This window comes from Narcine bancroftii, chromosome 2 (assembly GCF_036971445.1).
Source record: "Narcine bancroftii isolate sNarBan1 chromosome 2, sNarBan1.hap1, whole genome shotgun sequence".
Lineage (NCBI taxonomy): Eukaryota > Metazoa > Chordata > Chondrichthyes > Torpediniformes > Narcinidae > Narcine > Narcine bancroftii.
In genome coordinates, this window is record NC_091470.1 from 300,357,312 (window position 1) to 300,375,783 (window position 18,472).

Genomic DNA, 18,472 nt, shown 5'->3' on the forward strand with positions numbered 1-18,472 from the left:
CCATTTGGCTCTTCTAGTTTGTGCCAAAATGTCATTCCACTAGTCAGTTACTCAGTAACCAGCAACATTGAACTCAGATCAAGAAATTGGATGTATGCAGGGAAAATTTGCATACTGGGAAAGCAATAAAGTCAACAAAGAAATCAATAAAAAGTACTACATTCAGAGTGTATTGCAGCAAACAGATAAATAATGTATAAATATGCAATAAGGAAGTACCTGTCAACTCGAGGAATGTACATAATAATTATATAAAGGGAAAGGAAGTGCATCAGGACGGAACAGAAAGCAACGTGACAAGTACCCAGCGGGCATCACAAGTGGATTCTGGGAGTTTAGAAATATAATGGGACGAGGTACAGAACTCTTCAAGATCTGAAGTAAAACACAAAAATCAGCAAATACCATGGTTGAAGTAAAAACAGGTGCTGGGGAAATTCAGCAGGTCAAACAGTGTCCTTTAAGAAGCAAAGATAAAGAGACATAACCAGTGTTTCAGGTTGGAGCCCTTCATCAATGTATGATCAAAATCTGATTGTTTTTCATACCCTAAAGAGTTGTACTTTGATTCAATTCTCTTCTGAACTCCAGTGTCTTCTTATCTCAGTGGGGAGCCCTCTGATTTCTGGGTTAGAAAATTGCAATTTCAAGCTTAACCCAGAATGAGATTGACCTTTAGTGTGGAGTGACACTATTAGATCATCAGAAGTGTTGTCTTTTAACTGAGACACTAAGCTGTACCCCTACTCCTAAATAGCCATCGGGCACTTTTCCAAATGAATATTTGTGCACTTCCCCGGGTGAGCAGTCATCCCTTTCAGCCAATGTGACCAAAGTCGATTATTCCATCATCTACATCATTTGTTTACCAACTGGATAGTATGCTTATAATGCAGTGATTATACTGCAAAATAACATTAATTAGATGTCTGTTGGGCATCTTGAACAGCATTAAAGTTCAAGTTCATTCACTTTTTTTATTCTACTCCGGATGTCTTTGGTACAGTCCCTGAATGCCTCATTGCGGCTAGTTACATCATAATTTTTCAAAAACAAGTTGCATATCTTGAACATTTACTGTGAATATTTCCTCCATCCCAGTGTAATTGAGCAGCTCGGAGGCAAACAACTTGTAATGAACCATATGCATCATGAAGATCAACAAGTTCGCTACAATGCTCTTTTGGCAGTACAGAAATTGATGGTCCACAACTGGTACGTGTTCAACTCTGATAATAAATTTGGTCCACGTGTGTACATTAGAATTACAAGTTGGTTTGGGGAGCAGAGAAGTTAAGAGAGGGCAAAGGGTGAAACAAAGGGAATGACTGTGATGCAGTCATTAAGGATCAGTTAAACTGCTTTGTTTAATAAGCTGTTAATGTTTTAAAGTAACATTGAATAAGATTAAAAGCTTACATCAATGCATGGAAAATTTGCATCAAGCATACTGAAAAAGCAAGAATATGCAATAAAGAAATTAACAAAAGGTGCAATTGATGTATTGCAGAATATATTAAACCAAATAGAAAAAAATATTTCTATGTATGTAATAAGGAAGAACTTAAATTGTCTATTGAAGTCAGATGTAGGCACGTTTATAGTGCAGATGTATCAGGACGGAGCAGAAAGAAATGTTTCAAGTTGCCAAGTTGAATAACTGGTGAAGTGAAGGAGATTAAAACAAAATAATGGTGCAAGGTGACAAACTGATTCATTTTTTCATATCTTAAAGCTTTGATTCAATTGACTTCTGCACTCCAATGTCTTCTTACCCCAATGGCAGACCTCTGATTTCAAGCTTAACCCAGAATGAGATGACCTTGAATGTGGCCTGATTATCAGAAGTGTCCTTTTTAGTTGAGTCATTAAACGAAACCCTTTCCACCAAAAAAAAAGTCATCTGGCACTTTTTTTTTTAATTAAATGTATTTCTGCTCTTCCCCATATTGGGATGTACAAATGGTAGAGGAAAGGAAGATGGGATTTGGAAGACAAATAACTAACCCTGATTTTTTTTTAAAAACAGCATGTTCTCCAATTTTGAGGATTCAATATTGAGCCCTGCAGGCTGCAATATGACCAGTCGGAAGACGCATTTTTCCTCAATTATAATAGTGTAGGAGGCCATAGACTGGGAGGTCGGATTAAAAGGAATTCCAGTGAATCAATGCCTGAGCTGAAGACTGTTTGGATTCCCTGATGGTGGAAAGGAAATCAATGAAAAGACAGATATTGCATCTCTTGCAGTTACATGGGAAACTGCTGTAAGATGAGGAGTAGTAGGTAGGTGTAGAAGAGCCAACTGGGGAGTTAGAAAAGGAGTGATCAATTTTAAATATTGAAAGGGAAGTGGAAGAGAATATGTGTGGTGCAATTTTGGAACTGGTGGAAATTTCAAAAGGGGTGGATTGTGAGGACCAGAGAATGTTATTCTTTGTTCAGGAGCAGAAGGGGTAAATAAAATGAAATTGTTTCTATGTTAACAAGTACAATACTTTAAAGTTACTCATTCTGAAATTTCCATTCATAATTTCAAATTCCAAATTTGGGGGCCCAGACTCATTGATTCACTCAATGGTAATATGACATTAACAATTAAAATTATTGAAGACTATTGGTCAGCAAGCAACAATTTTTAGTTCAGATTTTAGACTTGCAATAAACAAAAGCTTATTTTTGATAATGATTACAATATTCAGCCTTCAATTGCACAATTTTTGTCATCTAATCTGTGCCATTGGTATCCTAAAGAACATTTAAGAATTTCTCTTTGGCTGTGAATTCAGAAAACTTGGGCTGTAAGTCTCGTGCCTCCTAGCTAAAATATTCCCATTAAAGCATCTTCATAATCCATATCAATGAATTTGAGGCCTAGATAGTTTGTTGGCCTTTGGAAAATTGCCTTTGTCATTACTCCTAAAATATCAAATTTTTAAAATCTTAAATGTGTTGTTATAATATGAAAATATGAAGTCCTTTTTGTACAATTTTGTGAATTAAAAAATTAATAGAATTGAAAGCCAGATTTTGCCGAACAAGACGAGCTGAAATTGACATGCCAAACAGACCACTTTGTAGTGAAATCACCCCATGAATTGTAGATCACCACTTTGCAATCGTATTGTGGTTAACTTCATGAAGTAACTGCATTGGCACATTAATTGTCTTATTAAGTTTATCAGAGAAATTTGCATCTCAAGATTAGTGGCATTGTTAATTTCCACAATATTTCTGGCATTCACTTTTCTTCCTAAAGTGAATACCAGAAATATTGTGGAAATTAACAATTTCCACAGAAAGTGAATAGCTATAACTGTAGCCTTTACCTATTCATTATGGAAAATTCTATTTATCCATTCTGAATTCGAGCTTCTCCCCTCAGCTTAATTTGACATCAAGCTCACCCCTTCATTTGCTGTCCTTCCAATTCTTTATTTCCCAAAAGATGAATTCCATTTGTAAAGATTCCTGATGCTCTCTGTCGTTAGCAGTGGGACATTGAGCAACCGCTGCAACCGTGTCTGCCTGTCCCGCATTGGACTTGTCAGCCACAATCGAGCCTGCAGCTGACGTGGACATTACCCCTCCATTAATCTTCATCCGTGAAGCCAAGCCAAAGAGCAAAATGTGTCCAAGACCTAAACTTGCACAAACACAACTGATGTGGTGCACTCAAACATTTTTTAAAAATAGATATTTTTCAACAAAATTTATCAATGTAATTTAAATGTTATTTTGAGAACTCCAAATCATCAAAATGCACAGAAGCTAGTTAAATTAGACATATAGCATGCTAACAGGCATTTTTGGCCCATGAGTCCATGCCGCCCAATTTATACCCAATTAACCTACTCCCCTGGTACATTGTGAACAGTGGGAGGAAACCGGAAAAAACCCACATAGACACGGGGAGAACATTCAAACTCCTTACAAATAGCATAGGATTTGAACCCAGGTCCGGTCCCAATCGCTGGCACTATAAAGGCGTTGAGCTAACCAACTGTGCCACCCTGTTAATCAACTAATTTGATGAAAAAGATTAAAGTTTTCAATTCATGTATTTCAAAGATTAAACACTCAATATTTGTTATTAATAATCAGGCTAAAGTGTTATAATTACATATACTTTTTGAATAAATGTGTTTGAAGTGCAAATTTGTAAATCTATAAGGGGTTTCCACTAGATTTAAAATAATAAAAAAATCTTTGGTTGTATTCCAGAGTTCAACATGACCTTAAAAAATTAAGATCTACAAATGCATCAACAACACACGCATATATTAAACCAACAAATTCTTCAGTGATGGTGGAAACTTCATTTTGTGGGAAATCCAAGAACTAGTTATCATTATCCAGGCATTACCCATTGAAGACTAACCCAAGACATTATTTTTAACCTTCATTAGGAGGACCTGAGCATTACTGGCAAGCTAGTGAGATGACTTTGAACTGTGCAGTCTCTCTAGTAACGGTATCATCAAAGTACTCTTGGACTGTGTTCAGACACAGTGCTGATAAAAGACTGGCAATATATTTCTAAGTCCATGATGTAAGTCCTGAAAGGGACAGTGCAAATGGTGGTGTTCCATGTCCCTGCTGACCTGGCCCTATATGGTAGAAGTTATTGGTTTGTGAAGTGCTCTTGAATTTTGTAGATGGGAGTACTGCAGACATTGTGTGGTTATTGAGGCATTTTTCTATATGATAAGATAGATGATAATTATTGGTGTTGCATTCATCCATGCAAGTGGTCTGTGTTTTGTAGATGGTGGAAAAATCTTGGATATCAGTAGGTGAGTTGCTTGCCATAGGATACACAGCCCCTGACTTAATGTAGCCTTAGTACTTGTACACCAAGTCCATTTGTTTCTAGTCAATGGTGACCTTTCTTGTTTCCTATCTCAGGGTACTGATGCGGGACTTTGTGATGAATAATACCATTATATTTAAGGGTAATTGGTTAGATTCATTCTTGTTAGAGTTGGTAATTGGCTGACATATTTATGGCATGAATGTTACTTGCTAATTATCAGCCTATGCCTGAACATTGACCTCGTCTCACTGTCAATGTCTCTGGCTGATTTATTTGCAGATGCCTGAAATGGCCTAGTAAGAACAGAGCGTGTGTTGGGTGGTGTAGATCCTGGATGACTTTTGCTGCTCTCCAACAGCAGCATTCCCTGTGTTAAAGTCTAGGCTTCTGTTATGGTACAAAAGACACAAGACACAGTTTTATTCTTGTCACACCAGTGGGAATGAGCGATATTCAGTGTTAGGTAGACAGAGTTACCTCAGTGATATCAGAGAACCTCATCTGAAGATTCAAGGCAAAGGGTACAGTTTATAAGTCATTCTTTTGCGTAATTATCAAACACAGATTTCCACTGACTTTGTTACAGGTAAAGATAAGCATTATACATTTGTTAATTTCAAAAGGCAGGAGAAAGAGGGTTATGTCAGTCAGAGATAACAAATACATATGGAAATTCATAAGTTGTACAGTTGTCTGGAAATGTTCACAGGCCATACAATAGTGACTGAAATTACCCACCCAGGGAGGGGGTCTGTACCATCTTATTTGTCGGCGCCGGTTTCTAGCAGCCTCCTTTGACAGTAGAAGCTGCATCTATCATGTAATAGTAATGGCATAGCGGAGTGTTGGGCAGGAAGCATTCATGAATGGACTTGGTTGTTGCCGGTTGCGAACAGCAGCACAATGAAGGGATCCTTCATGGTCATGAATTCTAATTAACTACCTCAATCGTTTCTGGGAAGAGAGGGGTAAGGTGTTAATGGCTTGGTCTGGAGGGTCTTTTAATATGTGGAGTGTAGCTTCTGCCTGCTTTTTGGGACTTTGAATTACAGACTAGAATTTGTCATTTTTCCATTCCTGTGATATTTTCTGATATTTGTACTGTCTGGACCCCCTAAAACACACATGTCAAACTCTGGCCACCCGCGATATAATTATATTTGGCCCGCAAGATCATTTCAAAAATGTATTAGAGGTGGCCCGCTGGCCGCAGCACCAGTATAGCGCATGCACAGCTAATACTATAAATCCCAGAATGCATTGGCGTCAGCCCGCTAATCGCCCCCACCTCCTCTGTTTACGTTGCAGGGTCTCACTGTGGACTCTGGTTTTGGGGCCTGGCCGGTGTCAGGGGAAGCCAAGGCCGCTTCCCAGCGCCCAGAACCGGAGGCCTCAGGCCTGACCTCGCCAGGACCGTTGCCCACTCCCCCTCCCTGCCGCAGGCCGACCCGCGACTCATGGTGACGGGGCCACTGATCCGCCGAGATGCCGCCCTGCAGCGAGAGCCGATGCCCCTGCACTGTCGTTGTCCGACCCGATCGCCCGCAAACCCCCGCCCTCCCGCACACAGGCCTGAGTAAGTATAATGAACTTTAATCTCAGGATAAAACGATCTTCCAATAGTTTCATGTCACAGTGATAAATATATTCCTGGTTAAAAATGGTCCTGCACCTGGATACAAGCTCATTAGGCATAAAACTTGAAAAGTGTGTAAATCAAATGATATCTGTACCAATGGAAAAAGGGCATGGCAAATAACCCTGCTAGAGTTCATGCCCACAATCAGTCACCCATTTGATTGTTTCAGGAATCATGTTATTCTCCCACATTCTCAATAGCCCTCAGATTTTACTATTCGACAGCACACTAGCAACTTTTGACAAATCCTCTATAGAGAAATATTATTTATTGAATATTTTATTTCTCATTTGTTAATGCTTCAGGAAAGAGTTTATCCAAAACTATTATTAAACATTTATTTTAATAAGAAAAAGTTTAACATTACATATGTTGAAAGAAGAGAAAACATGCAGATGTTGTTGAAAATTTTCAATAAATATTTAGTTCGGCCCTCGACTTAGTCCAAGTTTTTAATTTTGGCCCTCCGTGAATTTGAGTTTGACACCCCTGCCCTAAAACCTCAAACTTCCACACCTGCAGATGTTCTGTGGGAAGGGTTTTGTCTGTTATGTGCTGGGCAGTATTCACTAATTTTTGTTCAGCTTTACGCTCAGGGTATTAGTGTCTCCATATCAGACTGTGATGCAGCTGGTCAGCACACTTTTCACAACACGTGTGAAAATTTGCCAGGGTTTCTGGTGTCATATCAAACCTCTACAAAGTCCTGAGGAAGTAGAGGCGCTGGCGTGCTTTCTTCACAATGCCATTAGTGTGTTGAGTCAAGGAAAGATCCTCCAAGGTAGTGACTCCCAGGAACTTAAATTTGATCACCCTCTTTGCCATATTATGTATTCTTTTTGTATTGCTCCTAAGAATCTGTGCTTAGCTAGACAAGTCTAGAACATTATTTCTTTTGCTAAAAGCATCTATTTTAAGAGAGAGAGGCACCAAATTTGCAGCTGCTGGAATCTTTGAACAATCAAAGAGTTGCTGGAGGCACTCAGCAAGTTAAACAGCATTCATGGTAGATAGTGCACATTTCTCCACCAACTTCTTTCTCCCTTTATGTATGCTATTTTTCACACTATGAACCATACTGACCAAAATACACACAAACATTTCCCTCTTGAATATACAGTGTCATTTTCTCCCCTTTTCCCCCCCTCCCCACTCACTCAACGTTCAACATATATGATACATTAAACAATGTCATCACTCAATGAAAATAAACAAGAAATTTGTGTCTTCTACTTTTACGTACTGCATCAGTTCATTTCGTCTTCTCCTTCTGTCATTTTAGGCGGTGGTGGTCTGGGGTAGGACTTCTCTGTTGTATTCCATGTACAGTTCCTAAATTTGTTCGAATACTGTGATGTTATTTCTTAAATTATATGTTATTTTTTCCAATGGAATACATTTATTCATTTCTGTGTACCATTGCTGTAATCTCAGGCTATATTCTAATTTCCAGATTGACATAATACATTTTTTTGGTACAGCTAAGGCTATCATAATAAATCTTTTTTGTGCTCCATCCAAATCGAGTCCAAGTTCTTTACTTCTTATATTACTTAGAAGAAAGATCTCTGGATTTTTTGGTATGTTGCTTTTTGTGAGTTTATTTAATACCTGGTTTAGATCTTCCCAAAACTTTTCCACTTTCTCACATGCCCAAATTGCATGTACTGTTGTTCCCATTTCCTTCTTACAGCGAAAACATCTGTCTGATACTGTTGGGTCCCATTTATTTAAATTTTTGGTGTAAATAAATTATTAGCTTTTGAACAAATGAAGGACAAATATGGTATAACTCATGGTACAATGTTTGCATACCACCAACTGAAAACCAAATTGAAGGATAAATTGGGAAGCAGGCTGAGGTTACCAGAAGGAAGCAATTTTGAATATGTGATTACAGACACAATGATAATTAAAAGATTTATAACAAACATGTACATCAAACTGCAAGAGAAAGAGAATGAGGAAACAAGCTGTAAACCCAAACAAAAATGGGAACAAGATCTAAACATAAAGATAAAGAATGAAACAATGGAAAAGCTATGCTCCGGAACTATGAGAAATACAATCAACATGAGGTTACACACGATACAATATAATTGGTTACACAGGCTATGTATGCTGTTATTGATGTTAAAAACCTCCACTGGTATCTCTTCCATTTCTTGTACTTATGCCACCTCCCCCCATCAATCACATTATCCTCTGGCCCTTCTTGCACCAGTCTGCTTTTCTTCCCCATCCAACTTTCAACCCTCAAGCACTTCCAGCTGTAACCACAGAAGGTGCAAAATTGTCTCTCTATCTCCCCCCTCACCTCCATTCAATGCCACAAATGTACTTACAGATGAGGCAGAGGTTCACATGCACATTGTCCAACCTAATCTTCTGCACTCGGTATTCCATGTGGCCTCCTCTGCATCAATGAGGAAATCCAGATTGATGACAACTTTGCTGAACATCTATACCCTGTTTCCTGGTCTAAACTTGTCCTTCCTGGAGCAAACCATCAACTTGCGCACAAAATCAGTGAACCGGTGTGGACTCGAAAGGCCAACATGGCCTGTTTCCGCTCCGTAAATGGTTATATGGTTAACTCCCCCAACCATTCCTGCAGTGACATGTCTGTTCTTGGCCTCATCTATTCTCATGGCGTGGCTAAATGTAAACTGGACAAACAACACTTTATATTTGTCCTGTACACCCTTAAACCTAAAGGTTTAAAATAGTCCTCTCATTTAGCAATAGGTTCTATTTCTGGAATTATCAAAGTATGTTTTATGATAGACATTTAAATTAGATGGTTATGTTGAATCAATTATTTATTACCTTAAAAATGTAATTTAATAAATTCAAATAAAGCAAGTTCCTTACTCCAGATCCACAAGAACTATTATTATTATTTTGCAGAGTTCATTCAAGCTAATTTCTTGCAGCTCAACAATACTTCTGCAAAAGTTTAAATATAGACACTATATTGTTAAAACCTGTCTTTATTTTCTAGCATAATTAAATAAAATATGATGACTAGAATATCTGTTCATTTCCTCCAACCTGCCCGAGTCATTAATGACAAATATGTTGTTCTTCTTTCACAAACCTTTTTGTCACAGCTATAATGCAGTGTAATGGACTCTAAAACTCAGGTCTTGTCTTACTTTCAGTACTTTTTTTGACTTGCATATTCTCTTCAAATATGTTTAATCTTTGTTTTGAAAACTAACCGTTAATAATGCAATAACATTAAAGTACCAGTCTGACTGTAATCTTTCATTCCTTTTGGTTTGGTCTTGGAGAGAAATAAGCAATTTATTTATGTAATAAAAGGCCTTTAAATTTCATGAACAATGCTTGTCATTTCAAAGACAGTAACCTTGTTTGTTTTATTATTCTCAGGGAGTATCTTGGAAAACAACTTCAGTCAGAACAACCCCCAACTGTAACGACAAGAAGCTGAATTTTAACAAAGCTTCCAGAGTCTGTGCTGAAAGTATGCTTTCTTTGGTTGTTTAGGATGTAATGTATTGTTTCTCTGTGTATGTTGAACCAAGGATATAATATGATGTCAATGAATAACACTGTTTTCATTTGACATGCTGCATTTCCTTATAGTGCAATGTATTTAGCAAAATAGTATATGAATCCTAATTAAGTAAAGCATTTTACTGTATCAGAAATATGTTCATTGAGCAACCTTAGGACGTGCTGTTTGAATTAGTTCACATTGTTTTCAGTAAAATATAATTGCACTTCATAGTATCAGATTATCTGCTGCATATCAATGTTTGTTGCTGTCTGTATCTTAATGATTATCACAGATTTCGATAGGGTGATAAATTATTAATCTGTGGATTTGAAGTCACTAGATCGACAACATTTAATCTTCTGTTTCTATGACAATCTTTGAAGCCTTATAAAATATTATAAGATGTTAATCATTTCTTGCAGTGGAGTCTTTAATTCGCATTTTTCAAGTTAGATAACTGCTATTGAGAGCATTAAAAAAAAGTTTTAAACCAACCAACCAGAAAGACAATATCATTTACATTAACAATTTGAACATTGGAAAGTAAAGGAAGTTGTTCAGTATGTAATGTTACAATGAGATTATTTGAAAGAAAGATCTGGAAAATATGCATGATGCTTTAACACCTGTTGATAATTGCATGCAGCTATCTAAAAATGAGTGATATTTGATATTGTATCAGCTATGTGCACTGGACCAATTAGATTCAACACCCTTTTTTGGCTGCTGCGGATCTTATTGTGTGCATGATGTTCTATAGGATATGTTTTTACCACCCCTGCTACCAGAAGTTTTATTTAAAACCCATGAATGGGTGGAAATTATTCTGTTCAAATTCTGGACCTGTCTTAATTGCTGCTAAGTCGTATCCTCTCTTTAAAACAAAATCTGATATTTGGAGTAGTGCTAGGGGTTGTTAACTTTAAATATTTCCTTTTTAAATATTTTTATTAAATTTTACATAATTAAACAGATATATACAGAAAAGATGTCAAATGTAAAGAAATCAACAGAATCATCTAATTTATAAAGTAACAAAACATCTTACAATTTTATCTCCCATCTCTTGAGCCCATTACCAAGTTGAAGTTGTTTAATTAAAGTATGCCTTAAGCCTGGAGTAATATAATAAAGTGTTGGAAGACAAGTTTTATAATAAAACTAGAGGTTTTGAAACCCTATGTCTAAGTTACTAACTGAATAATGAATCTTTTCTAGATTTAAACAGGACATAATATCCCTCAACCACTGAGCATAAGTGGGGCAACATCCTTCCATTTTAGTCATATCGCATGTCTGGCCAAAAGAGAGGCAAAAGACAGAACCCGAGATTTAATTGGGGTCAAATGGACATCATCCTCTCTAGTGATACCAAAGAAGGCAGCCAGAGGGTTGGGTTTAAGATTTAAATTAAGGATAAGGTTTGGAAAACATCCCTCCTGAACATGTCCAAAATATATGAATAAGAGAGGCCTCAACTCTTTTACATTTATCACAACATTTGGATAAATATGAGATAATTTAACTTTGTACAAATGAGCCCTATGCACAACTTTAAATTGCAGCAAACAATGACGGGCACAAAGGGATGTGGATTTAACCAATTTAAGGATTAAATCCCCCCTTGTCATCCAACAATGAAAGGCTTAAATCCTGTTCCCGTGCAGATCTTAAACCTGCCATCTTATCATAAATAACAGATATTAAACCTTTAAGAGTGGGTTATAAATTTTAAAAAAACACATCTGAGAATGGAGAAAATGTCTGATTTGCAAATATCTAAAAAATGCGTATTAGGTAGATTGAACTTTTCAGAAAGTTGATAATTGCTTTGCATCATTTGAACAACAAAAAGATCTTTAAAACAGTGACCAGTGTTACGAGCCCAAAGGACCCCAAAACCCAGCAGCAATAGATATTCACCACACCAAATGGTTACTTAAACAAAAGTTGTTTTTAAATCATCTTTAAACATGAAAACAATCAAACTTTCTTATCTCTATTAACTAACCTTAACCCCCCGCCCCCCCCCCTTCTAATTCTAAGTGCGTGTATGTAATGTGTGTGTAAAATTTAAGAAAAATTGTTTGGTTCACAGTTCAATCTCATGTCTCATTCTTCTAAGTTCACTGGTTGTAGGCAATTCTTATACTGTGCACAGAATTTAACATGTATAAAGTTTACCAGGCTTTGGTGCTCGGAAGGTAAATGTTTACCGCTCAGGAAGGTTCTTTGGAGGTTTGCAGAGAGAGATTTGTTGTTGCAGGATTTCCACAACTGAGGTACCACCATTAGTCACCTCAATGTCTTGCTGATGAAACTTGCCCCATCAGGGTTCTCCAGATGATAACCTCTTTCTTTCAGGTCACCACAGAGTTCCTTTCTGTTCCACTTATTCCAAGAGAAACATCAGACAGATAGCACTTCCAGCCATCCGCCGCTCTGGAGCTTTGTTTCCAACAAGCTTCCTGGTTTGCACTGTTCAGCTGCTTTCAGTGTCACACACACTAGCTGAGAGAGCTTGTTTCACCTCTCTCTCTCTTTCCAACTGCTAGAAAGCCCGTGTGACTCTCACTTACAAAAACACCCACCTTCTCCAGCAAACAATAGGAGTTAGTCTTTTGCTCCCATCTGTTGTCTTAGAAAAACAAGAACCCAGGAGTGACCTTTCTGTGAGCACTTTGTAAATATTTGCAAATAACCAGAGTGTCTCCATTCCAAAACAATGATCTATTCATTTTATGATGTCATTTCAATTCGCACCTACTTGTGAAATGTGCATAGCATTCTCCATAGTTTCTGTAAAGTCCATGGAATAGGAGTTCTTCAGTATTTCAAATAAGATCTGTTTTAAAATGTGTGTATTTATGTAACCTACTCTAATTTTACCAATTATCTCCCAAATATATATTACATTACACCAGTCTATATCATTCTTGAAATGCAAAATCATGCAAGGGTTGGAAGAAATGACCAGATAAAATAGGGCTTGAAGGAAAAACCCCATAAAATCACAAATGTTTTCTGAACTGGGCCCATATCCTTACTGTGTGCCTAACAACGGAATTATCAAAAGATTTCTTAAGGAAGTGAGGATCCAAGAAAAGCTGGAATGGAGAGATTTTTAACTGTATGCAACTCCATTGCTACCCACAGTGAACAAGTCATAAGGTTGTGTAATAAAATTGGAAATTAGGCAGCATGTTACCTCCATTTTTAGATTTCTGAAGGTGAACTTAATTGAGATCACTTACTCTTCCATATATAGGACGATATAATAGAGTCTAATGAGCCAAAAAAAAAGATTTAGGAATAAAAGTTGTTATAGTCTGAAAAAGATACAAAAATTTAGGCAAAACATTCATTCTGAAACTGACTAAATTGGTAAGTCTTGACAACATAGAGAGTAGGATGATTTCAGGGGTTGATATAGAATGTAAAAGATCACCTGCATGTTCTACTCTCTTCCCAAAGATGTCCTTGCAGCTTTGAAATGCTATCGTTAAATGGCTCTATAGCCAAATCAAAAAAGTAATGGATTTTGAGGACACCCTTGACAGGTTCCCCATTGGAGAGTAAAAGGTTGTGACTGTTGAAAGTTTTTTTTTGAAATTTATTTATAGTATCTCCATACATTCATTTCAAATTGACTTAGTATAATATTACATAATAGATACTAAATAATTTTCAAATTTTCACCCCCCCCCCACCTCCCCTAACCCCTTAGGAAACCACCTCGTGGTGGTTAATTCCCAAAAACCCAAATGGGTGTGGTATAAACCACAAGTGGCATATGACTTTCGGGAGCAGAAGTACCACCCCCTCCCCCCGCAGGCAGACAAAATACACATATAAACCGAAAAATCATCATTTCTTATATCCATAAAACCTCGGTCCATCAATTTAACCAATCTTATTCAAAAACTCTTTTTTTGCACCCTTTCCACCCTCCCAACACTGAGTTAAACATTGTTTACAATCAATAAAAGCTTTTTTTAAAATTTTTTTTTTCAAGTCTTCCTGAATTTCATCCACTGAATTAAAATACCTCTGAACATCCCAGTTCAACACCGAATCTTCCATTCTTCTCAGTCTCAAGTTGAATTTGTAGCTTACTTTCAAAAAAAGTTTTTTCAAATCTTTTAAAATTTTCTTGAACATAATTTCTTCAGTCTTGATCTTCTAAAGCATCAATGTTATTCATAAGTTCTTTCTTCTATGTTTCCCATTTTAATATCAAATTTTCCACTTTGTCAATCTTCTCAATGTTAAGTTGAAATTATTGTTTATTTTCAAGAAAAACTTATTCAAAATTTTTAACTCTTCTTGGACATTGCCTCTTCGACTTTAATTTTATAAATCATCAATCTTGTTCATAATTTCTTTCTACTGAGTTTCCAAATTTAATAAAGTTTCCGTTTTTTCCAATTTTCTCAATATTAAACTGATCTTGTTGTTTAGTTTAAAAAAAAACCTTTTCAAAACTATTAAAATCGGTTTGCAATGTATGCATACTCACAGATAATAAATACACTCTTCCAATATTCCATCCAAAAAAAAATCACTGATAAACCTTATTGCAGGTCAATATATATGTTTATCTTCAGAAAATATTTCAAATCAACATTCTTCGCCATCTTTCAAAAAGGAGTCCGAAATCAACTTTAATAAGTTCTGTTCTTGAGAAAATTCCAGCACCAACTCCGGCTCTGTCTGGGCAAATAGGTCAAATTTCTTCCAAAGTCAAAGAATGTAATTTTGTTCTGTATTTATAGATAATAAGTTCATCCTTCCGATATTCCATCCAAAAAAAATCACTAATAAACTTTAATGTAATCTGGATTTTTAAAACTCACGGGCAACCAATGCCAATTACTGCAATTTATCTTCATAAAACATTTCAAATCAATATTCATCACCATCTTTCAGAGGGGTGTCCAAGGCCAGCTTATCCGACAGTCCAATTAATGAGCTCCATTCTTAAGAAGATTCCAGCCTTGACTCTGTGGTTCTGTCTGGGCAAGTAGGCCGAGTTTCTTCCAAAGTCGGAGAGTGTAGTTTTGTTCTGTATTTGAACTCTATTTTCCTTAATCTTTGTTGCCATTTTAAACTAAAAACAATTGATAAACAAAACAAAGTCTTTTAACAGAAAAGAAATATTCTTAAAACGGGTATTTATATAACTTCCTGGGGGAGACCGGGAAGGCACGTCCGCTCCCTACGCCATCTTGCCACGCCCCCTGACTGTTGAAAGTTAATGAGAATTGAAGCAATAGGGCACAAGTACAATAATTTTATCCATGCCATAAAACTTGGACCAAAATAAAATTTTTTCTAAAATTGTAAATAAGTACCTCTACGCCACATGGTCAATTTCTTCGTATCTAAAGAAAGAACACATGCAGGAATCTCACCCGAGGGAGAGTATAAAATGTCAAACAAGCGACTATATTGAAATAAGAGTACCTTTTTTTTAACAAAGCCAGCTTGGTCCTTGGGTATAATTGATAGTAAAATATTCTCCAATTTATGGGCCAAATCTTTAGCCAAAATTTTAACATCGACATTTAATAAAGAAATTGGCCTATAGGAGAAGCACTCTAAACGATCTTTACCTTTCTTTGGAATAAGAGTAATACCAGCCTCATTGAATAATGCTGGAAGCTTACCTTCCTTAAACAAATCAGACAACGCAGAACTTAAAGTGAGAACAAAGAAGCAAATGATCTAAAAAAAATTCCACAGGAAAGCCGTCAGGACTCGGTGATTTTCCAGATTGCAAAGAAGAGAAAGCCGTAGTTAACTCTTTGTGATGGAAATTCATCTAATCTCATTTTGTTATCTGGAGAAAGTGTGGGAATATTTAAGCAATTTTTAAAATTCTTCATCGTACTATTACCCGAATGTGTCATTAATCTGGAGTGATCTGAAATAACATCACCATCCTCCATTTGAATTTTTGTAATTTGATGTCTAGCTTCATATTCTCTCAACTGATTAGCTATCAACTTACCAGATTTATCACCATGAATATAAAGCAGAACTTACTCTTCAAAAGTTGGCGTTCAATTGTGTGTGTTGAAAGGAGATCAAATTTAGTTTCAACTTCCACTTGCCTTTTATATAGTTGTGGATTTCTAACTTGAGCATATTGATGATCAGTTTCTTTAATTTGATTAACAAATCCCAAACATTCTTTATTAACCCTTTTCATATTTACAGTATAGGAGATAATTTTTCCCCCTACTTTAGGTTTTCAGTGCATCCCACAAAATCAAACTGGAGGTTTCTGAAAATGTATTTGTACAAAAGAAAAAGGTTAACTTCTCCATAATTTTAACAAAATCAAATTGAAATGCCAGTGACTATTTTTTTTAGAATGGCAGGAAGGGTTACAGATAGTACAATAGGGGCATGATCAAATATCAGTATACTCTTGTATCACAGAGTGAATCAATGGGATTAATTGATTATCAACAAAAAAAAATAATCAATCCTAGAAAATGTATAATGAACATGTAAAAAAACCTTTTATTTGGATAAAGAAATCACCATACATCAGAAAAACCATAATATAATAGGAAGGATTGAATAAATGAGATGGACTTGCTACTGCAGGGTTGGGAGAAGATCGATCTAAGCTCAAGAGACTATGAGTCCAGATCAGGTAAGGAAGAAAACTTGCAAAAATTCCCATTAGGGGCATAAATGTTAGCAAAAACCACTAAATTATTATAGAATTTCCATGAAACAATAACATAACAACCATTAGTATCTCACATTACATTGTCATGAACAAAAGAAATATTTGGTTACTAAGAATAGAGACTCCCTGGCATTTTGCTGAAAATTGGAGTGAAAATGTTGCCCCCTCCACCATGTCATGAGACGCAAACTGTCATAACTACAAATACGTTTCTTGTAAAAACTGAATTGTTTTAAGTAGTTTAAGATTAGAAAGAATTTACAGGATGGTTCAAACCTTTAACATTTCCAAACAACAACATTTAAAATGTAATTCATTGTCAATGACTAGAGAAGTGAGTTGAAAAATATGTTAACTAAACTTCAGGTGTCGGCCTTGAACAGAGCATACAGCAGATACTAAAATAAAAATAACACACAAGGACTAAGTTTATATAGTCACCTAACACAATAGCAACCTTGAAATGACCCACTCGCACCCTCCTACATGAAAACCAAATAGCTACCCTAGCAGTAAGCTCATCAAATTAGACATTTATCACCCAAAAAATCCTGTCCTATGTAATAACATCTTGGCTTCAATATTTTTATTAAAACTCTACACTCCAAAACGACATAACTTGGATAGGAATACAACCATTATATAGATTAAAAAAAAAACTTCTTCTAGAATGTTTTGAATGTCTAAGAAGTATAACAATAGAAATATTAATGCTGCAAAAAAATCTTAAGTCTAAACTTTCCACAACTGATGGACAAAGAGAAATAAAAGGTAAAACTGATGAACAGAATATAAAGTCTTTTTTGAAGAACAAATGAGATCACTAAAAGAATGGTTATCATTAAAGTTTAATGCAATTCAAAGGAAAATGAAAAAAAGAGAGGATAAAATGCAAAGGTTAGAACTGGTAATGACAAATAGGGAAAAGAGTAGAGAATGTGGAAGAGTGGGAAATGGCTATAGAAATGGAGTAAATTGGAAGAAAATTACAAAAAAAAATTAAAGAGACACAAGAGTTGTTATCTCAGAAAACTGATATGTTGGAAAATTGTAGTAAGCAGAACAACAAAAAATAATGGGCCTGAAGGAGGGTGAAGAAGGCACAGATATGAAGGAATTTATAAAAGGATGGATCCCGAAGGTCCTGGGAATGACAGAAATGCAGGAAGAAATTGAAATAGAAAAGGCACACAGAGCATTAGCTCCAAAACCACAGGCACATCAAAAACCAAGATCCATCTTAGTAAAATTTTTGAGATACCCGACAAGAGAAAATATATTGGAACGGGCAAGGAATAAAGTTAGAGAAGATAATAAACTATTGGAATACAAGGGTCAAAAAATATTTTTTTACCCAGACATAATTTTGAACTCTTAAAGAGGAGGAAGGAGTTTATTACAGCAAAATCGATTTTATAGAAAAAAGGTTGCAAATTCACATTAAGACATCCAGTCGTGCTTAAAATATTTATACCTGGGGAGCAAAACAGACTGTTCTCAGATCCAGAGAAAGTGCAAGAATTCACAGAATGTTTGCAGGACAGAAGATGAGATGAAGAGATGTAACAAGAATGAAGAATGGCGATAAAGTATATATAAAGATGTAAAAACAATGTATATGTAAGGAACTAAAGAGGAAAAAGAGAAGGAAAGGGAGTAATGGGGGAAGAAGAGAGAGATCTTTATTATGTGTTCAAAAAAAGTGTTTTCTAGAGAGGGGTGGGTAGAGGGGGAATAACCATCACTGCAAAATCAGATGATGCTATGAACAAGATCGCAATCCAA

General features: G+C 36.0%; 1 protein-coding gene across 6 annotated transcripts in view; it reads left to right on the forward strand.

Moving 5' to 3' along the window:
• Positions 1-10,390, forward strand: part of atp6v1h (ATPase H+ transporting V1 subunit H) — a 91,633-nt gene extending 81,243 nt beyond the window's left edge. For all 6 annotated transcript variants that reach the window (XM_069921494.1, XM_069921499.1, XM_069921497.1 and 3 more), the window contains 2 exons: positions 1,102-1,215; positions 9,852-10,390. In XM_069921494.1, the coding sequence (XP_069777595.1) occupies positions 1,102-1,215; positions 9,852-9,912 (175 nt within the window). In that variant the 3' untranslated portion in view covers positions 9,913-10,390. The remainder of the gene's footprint in view (positions 1-1,101; positions 1,216-9,851) is intronic.
• The last annotated feature ends 8,082 nt before the right edge of the window (positions 10,391-18,472 follow it).